Source organism: Sinocyclocheilus rhinocerous, unplaced genomic scaffold, assembly GCF_001515625.1.
Source record: "Sinocyclocheilus rhinocerous isolate Xijiao unplaced genomic scaffold, SAMN03320098_v1.1 scaffold853, whole genome shotgun sequence".
NCBI lineage: Eukaryota > Metazoa > Chordata > Actinopteri > Cypriniformes > Cyprinidae > Sinocyclocheilus > Sinocyclocheilus rhinocerous.
In genome coordinates this window covers 1540454-1547699 of record NW_015627738.1, presented here as the reverse complement: position 1 = coordinate 1547699, position 7246 = coordinate 1540454, and the positions used below count along the sequence as shown (strand labels likewise).

At 34.0% G+C, this 7246-nt stretch overlaps 1 protein-coding gene across 1 annotated transcript; it reads left to right on the top strand.

Moving 5' to 3' along the window:
• The first annotated feature begins 1768 nt into the window (after nt 1–1768).
• lft2 (lefty2) lies at nt 1769–3988 on the top strand. Its single transcript, XM_016545511.1, has 4 exons — nt 1769–2080; nt 2949–3192; nt 3307–3558; nt 3661–3988. Exons 1-4 carry the CDS (start codon nt 1816–1818, stop codon nt 3986–3988), a joined length of 1089 nt encoding a protein of 362 aa, XP_016400997.1. The 5' UTR covers nt 1769–1815.
• The last annotated feature ends 3258 nt before the right edge of the window (nt 3989–7246 follow it).

The window sequence follows — 7246 nt, the reverse complement described above, 5'->3', positions numbered from 1 at the left end:
AAAATTTTTTTTTTTTTTTTTTTTTTTTTTTTTTTTAAATGATGGCAGCTTATAGGACAGCAAATAAATGTACATACATTAAAGCTAAATTTTTTCACAAACATATATTATGCTTTAGATTAATAAAATCTCAATAAAATTTAAAATCATAAATAATGTAAAAATGCTTTGAGATAGACTAAATAACTACTAAATTTTGTTTGGTTTTGTTAGCAGTTTTAGATTAGGCACAAAAATGAATAAAATATAAAGGTTTCAAAAATAATTTTATTTTAAGCTCTGTATGAATTTTTGGTCTTAAATTTATGTTAGAGAAAACGTATCTTATCTGTAGTGCTATTGACTTCATTTGGAACAATAAAAGCCATGTTGATTCGTAAACATTGGATTATATTTGTCTTGCCCATCCTGACAAACAGCATCAGATAATAACACGATTACCATGAAAAACGTGGCTGTGTAGCAAGTAAATTTGCTTAGCTGTCTGACGTGACGTGATCTGTCATCAGCCGTTCCTGTGCCACCATTGTCTGACATCCCAGGACAACCTAATACACAATACACAGACTGGGGTAACTTTAGTCCCATGTTGGCAGGACAGAAGAGGTCTGAGCAGTCCTGCAATAGTAACAGATAATCACCCCCTTGAGAAACTCCCTCCAATCCACATCCCTGAACACACTCCTGGATTCACTGCCTCTGTTTGTGGAATAATGACAGCAGGGGTGGCCATTTCTCAATACACTTTCCTCTCTCCTCTGCCCTGCCAAATACACTGCTGCTTTTACCAAAGATGGTTACAGCTGGAAAGCAGAAGGGAATGAACTGAAATATAGGCAGAAAAATGTAAATGAATGCAACAAATAAGTGAACCATGCACTAATTACATTTACAAAATTGTAAAAATTGTATTAGCTGCAGAATAAATAAATAAAAGTGCCATGCACTAATTACTAATTACATTACATTTACTTCACAAAAACATTAATTTATGCTTTAGAAATAATTTAACACAATTATTAAAAAGTAAAAATCTCTCTCTCTCTCTCTCCATGTATATATATATATATATATATATATAATGCTTTAGAATAGATTTAGAAAAATGTTCTTCGTAAAAATACATTCATTTATGCTGTAGAAATAATAAATTAATAAAATTAAAAAAGATAATAAATAATACAAAAAATGCTTTCAAATAGATTAAACTGATAAATAAATAAATATACATGATTGGAGTGTAAATACATAAAGTGAGTATATATATATATATACACACAAAATATAATTATATGTAAATATGCCCTGAACATACTTAATATGAAAAATGCTCTTCACAAAAACACATTCATTCATTCATGCTTTAGAAATAATAAATTATTACAATATATAAAAAAAAAAACTATAAATCACGTAAAAATGCTTTGGAATTAAAACTGATTTTGAAATTAAAACTGATAAATAAATGTATAAATACATAAATATAGTGTAAACAGTATAGATAGATAGATAGATTTAATATAAATAATTTATATACATTTTTTTTTTAATATTAAAAAAATGTATTAAAAAAATATATAGATACAAATTATATAATGAACATACTTAGGATACATTTGAAAAACCAAAAGTCATGAGCAACAATAGGTGGTCTAAATGGGGCATGGCTTTGAAGGGTGTCTTTTTTAGGTTGTCTCCCCTTTGTTAGAGGTGTGAAGAGCCAGACGGGGAGGGGGCAACTGTATATAAACCCTGAGAGACTCAGAGAGTCAGTCATTCAATCAGGAGAGCGACACTGGCATCACTACATCAAGCATGGCTCTGCTCATCCAGCTGCTCATTTGCACCACAGTGATCTCATTCACTCAGGGATTCGACCATGAGGATATGAAGCAGGCGATGGTCCAAAAACTCAGACTAACCGAACTCCCCAGGATTCAGAAGCGAGATTTGGAAAATCTAGTCATCCCAGCTCACATCAAGAACAAATATCTGTCCATGCTGAAACTCCATCACAAGCGCAGGAGGAGATCCCTGCCAAGCCTGGCGGGAATTCTTAGAGGCATCCATGGAAATGCAGGTGGGTTACATTTGCAAAATGAAATTGAAATGTTAATAATTAAAAAAAATTAAAATAAAAAATCAATTTTTTAATATTAGTTCATGTATTTTGTATCATGAACTAACACAAACAATAATTAAAGCAACAAATAACTGGGCCATACACTAATTACAAATACAACTGTAAATAGTTGTATTTTCTTACATTTTCTTAAATTTATGCTTTAGAAATAATAAAATAAAAATGCAATCGTGAATAATGTAAAAATCTTTTAAATAGATTAAACCGATAAATAAATGCATAAATACATAAAGTACATTTGCAAAATGAAATTGAACTGTAAAAAACTGTATATATTTGTACATAATATTCGATATTTTAATATTAGATTATGTATTTGGTATCATGAATTAACAAAGAGCAATAATAAATGCAACAAATAACTGGACCATACACTAATTACATTTACAAATTATTTATAGAATTAATTTATTTTGACTGAAGTTAATGTATAAATATATAATTGTTGCAACATTAATGTATACAGCTTTTAATATAAAAAATGTGTTACTAATTAACCAAAATTAATAATTGCTGTGAAAGTATTCATTGAGTTCATATTAACTATTGTAACTAACGAACCTTGTTGCAATATTCTACTGATCAAAAGTATGTTTAATTAATTTCTTACTTTATACCTTAAAAATGTTTTCAAAGTTATGATTTTTAACATCATAGCAATTTTTTTGGACTACTGATCGAGAATATCAAGTAGAAATTGTTATGCCAAATTAAATACAAAAAATGTTGCCAAAACATTAAGATGAAATTTTTTTTACATTGCATCTGTCATAAACTATAATCTAATGTATTCTGTTTTTCACAGATATAACAGATGAAATTAAGTACTCTGACACAACCCGTCAGCGTCTTGTGTTCAACATGGAGGCCAGACTGCAAGAAAACACTGAAGTCACTATGGCCGAACTGAAACTTTTCCAAACAGCTGTGCAGAATCCATCTAAACCTGAGCGAAGGCACCACAGACCCATTAACAACGCCAGAGTGAGCATCTACTGGGTGGAAGTGCTGGGAAACGGCTCTAACAGAACATCACTCATAGACTCAAGGTGTGCCAGATGTCCAAACATAATAAAACATAAAGAAATGCTCAAATAATAACAGCCTGTAATTTTATAATGCACGAATGGGAACTCATTTGTTCACATTTGCCATTTGAATAGACTGGTTCCCATCCATGAGTCTGGCTGGAGGAGCTTTGACGTGACTCAGGCTGTTCATTACTGGTCTAAATCCCAAAAGAAAACACCTCTGCATCTGGCGGTGTGGACTGAAGGAGAGAGACCTGGTAGCTACGCGGCTGAGATGGCCAAAAGAGTTCGCTTTGCCACACAGGACCCGAAAGAAAACACCCTGGAAAAGGATGTGGGTGCACCTGAACTTGTGTTTTACACCCTAAACCTGGATGAATATGGGTGAGTACTGTAATTAAACTGCAGCTTATTTACTTTGCATTGAACTTTACACCTTTCAATCATATGTTCATTAACTAAAATCCTTAATTTCCATGTCAACAGATCTCAGGGGAACTGTAACTCCAGCCCAAACAGCAGCAAGTGTTGCCGGGAAGAGCATTTCATCAATTTCCGTGAGCTGACCTGGACTCAGTACTGGATCATTGAGCCGGCCGGGTACCAGGCCTTCAGATGTGCCGGAGGATGCAAGCAGCCCAAGCGTGGTTACTATGGATACGGGCAGAGGACCTGTGCAGTGATGGAGAGCGCGCCGCTGCCCATGATGTACCTGGTGAAAAAGGGAGATTACACTGAAATCGAGGTGGCAGAGTTCCCGAATATGATTGTTGAGAAGTGTGGCTGCTCAGTGGACAAAATCCCTCCAGTCTAAGACTGTCTCATGGTTTGCTCTCAGATGAGAGCTGATGATGTTTTAATTCAATATCTCAGAGATACTGAACTGAGATTCACGTTACAAATCCCCACTGAGCACTAAAATTATTTATGAATTATTTGTTTATGTAATGTAAGCATCAGAAATAGCCCGTTGAGTGATGTGATTTTTGAAAAATAAAAGAAGTAATTTTATATCCATGAGTCATGTTTTCATTCTTTTTTTTAATTATTATTTTAACATGATTCACATAGTCATATTTTTTGTTTTGAGGCCTATATACATTAAATGAAATCATTTTTAGTTTATAATGGTTAGAAAAAACACCTACTCAAAAAAAGAAACATTAAAAATAAATATAAAATCCATGATATATATTGAAATATATATACAGACAGAAGCATGTGACAGAGACATCTAGTTATTTCAATGAGCGTGTGTATCTGGTGAAGAAATGAACAAACTGCACTGGATTCAAACACTCATTTGACCTTGAAATATCAAACCATCCTGTCACTAATTCTGGAGACAAAACATGTTACAACTTCACCTGGCATTAGATTTTAAACCAGCAACATCCCCACCTTAACATAATTTAACATAAATGTACCATTTCATTTGATTACTGCCCATAAAACCAACTTTCCTCAGACTGAAACATAATAACCTCAATATATAAACAGAAATATACAGGTAGATAGATAGATAGATAGTGAAAATGAAAATTACCCCATGTACAATCGGAGTTATATTAAAAAATGTCTTGGCTCTTCCAAGCTTTATAATGGGATTTTGAAGCAAAACAAAGTGCATCCATCCATCATTAAAAGTAATCCACATGGCTTCTGGGGGTTAATAAAGGCCTTCTGAAGTGATGATGTAGGATGTAGGCGTAGTGCAAGCTCCAGTGAGAAGTGACTAACTCGCGCAGAGCGCAGAGGAGAGAGCAAAACAAAACACCGGTCACGCATTAGAAGTACAAAATGAGGATTTGTAAAGAAAAATGTTGAAGGTTTTTGATATAAGCCAAAAGGAGACTGGTTTTCCTTTGCTGTAAACAAAACTTGGTTCTCGCGAGACTAGCATATTCTCACCGGAGCTTACGCTACGCCTACGTCATCCACTGGAACGCCACTCTCTCATGAAAGAGCATTCGATAGTTAGCGGAAGCTAGAGATTACGGTTTATAAAGTTTTAAATATAAATATTATTCATACACAAAAGCATCAATTCAATTCAGAAGGCCTTTATTGACCCCCCGGAGACGTGTGGAGCACTTTTTTTTATGATGGATGGATGCACTTTATTTTCAAAATCTCAACACACATTCACTGCCATTATAAAACTTGGAAGAGCAAGGACATTTTTTAATTTAACTCCAATTGTACTCGTCTGAAAGAAGAAAGGCTTGAGAGTGAGAAAATCATGGGGTAATTTTCATTTCTGGGTGAACTATCCCTTTAACAACATTATGAAAATATTCTCATAAATATTTATAACATTTTGTAGAGGTAAATAAAAACCATTTAAACATAAACATTTCTAATAAATATATTTAAGAATTTGGAAGCAACCAGAAAAAAATGCATAATTTGAGGATAAAATATCAGCCCATAATAATATTGAGCTCAAGACTCAAGCTGATCATTGAATATATTTCAGCTCTACATCTATGTGAGATTGACTCCCAGAAATACTAAATCTGACTTGAGTTTTCTCGTGTGCACATGTTCAACTCTACTGAACAATCGGTCTGAATGTGATTGTGAGAACGAGGTATCAGGAAGATGAGATCAGATGAGCTCCACAGCCTTTAACATTCCTAATGAAAGCGTGTTTAGAAGATGAGCTCTGACTGAAACCTCAGTTACCATAGTAACAGAGCAAACGCTTGATAAGAACTGTTTCCTGTGAGAGAGAAACTAAATCTTCCTCCAGGTGGCGCTCAGAGATTCAAAAAGACAAAACTCCTGTTGAGCCTCGTTTAAATGTCTTTATAAAAACCGTGGAGTGTCTCATTTAGACCAAAGTCAACATGTGTTTCTCTATATAGAAATTAAGATTAGAATAGAGAAAGAGTTTACAGCTGTGTGAGGTAAAGACTCTCATCTGTGTGTCTGACCTCTCACAGATTCTCACAGGAAGTGGTTTAATCTCACAAAGAGACACAGAACTACCAGAATAACAACCCCTAAATCCAGTGTAGAGGGGTTCAGTGAATGTGGTGTTGAATGTGTGTAAGTGTGTGTGAATAAGAGACGCTGTAGAAGGACAGACGGCCAACCTACCAGTCCAGATACACTCCTACTCCGTTAGAGTGACTTGAAATATACAGTGTTGCCAACTAATTTTCAGGGGAAGTTGCTAAAGGAAGATTGATTTGTTGCTAAAAGTTGCTAAATGACGCGATGTCATTGCGCGGTGACGTCATTGCGTAATCACGATGCAAAATTGTGTCACTGCATCAGATCTCAGCAAAAAATCTGAAAAGTTGCTAAATCTAGCAACAAAATTGCTAAGTTGGCAACACTGGAAATATAGGGAGGTATGACTGTTTTCTCATTATTGTGTCTGACAATGAATTTGTAATTATTCCAGATCAGACTCCAGGACTTTTCATTTAACCCAAACCTACAGTCATCATTCTTTCCTTTCCTGCTGATTCCTTTGTATGTCACTGATATATCAGGCTTCCCATTCCATTCAGCCTCCCAGTAACAGCATCCAGTCAGACTCTCTCTACACAGAACCTGAGGAAATCTCTCAAATCTCTCTGGATGATCAGGATACGACTATATATATATATATATATATATATAGTGGGAATTATATTGAATATGACCCCCTTAAATTTTTCACTCACTGCGAGTAAGAGATGGAGAGGAGCACTAAAATAACAATTATAGATTTAAGCAGTGTATTAGTAGTTCGTATGCTACACTCTAAGAAAAGTCAGTAAAAATAGGGCAAAATCTATTAATATGAAGGAATTTTCCGTAATTATTATTCACACGTTTTTTTATTACGCATTTTAATTTGTGTTTTTGGTTTATAATTTATGGTGGAAAATGTCCAGGAAAAAAACTACATTTTTCATTTTTCTAGATATTCTTCTTACCGTGCACTAACTGATCAACAAACTCAAGTACAAGCTACTAACAAGGTGTATCATAAATGAACAATTATTAAATTATTATTGTTATTATCAAATTGAACAACTGCAAATAGCAATAACTTAATTCATGTGATGTATGT

What these genes read in the sequence shown, in the direction of transcription:
- lft2 (XM_016545511.1), top strand. Translation starts at nt 1,816, where the DNA reads ATGGCTCTGCTCATCCAGCTGCTCATTTGCACCACAGTGATCTCATTC. An exon ending in AGGCATCCATGGAAATGCAG is followed by an intron (nt 2,081 to 2,948) that starts GTGGGTTACATT and finishes TGTTTTTCACAG; the next exon opens with ATATAACAGATGAAATTAAG. An exon ending in CTAAACCTGGATGAATATGG is followed by an intron (nt 3,559 to 3,660) that starts GTGAGTACTGTA and finishes CCATGTCAACAG; the next exon opens with ATCTCAGGGGAACTGTAACT.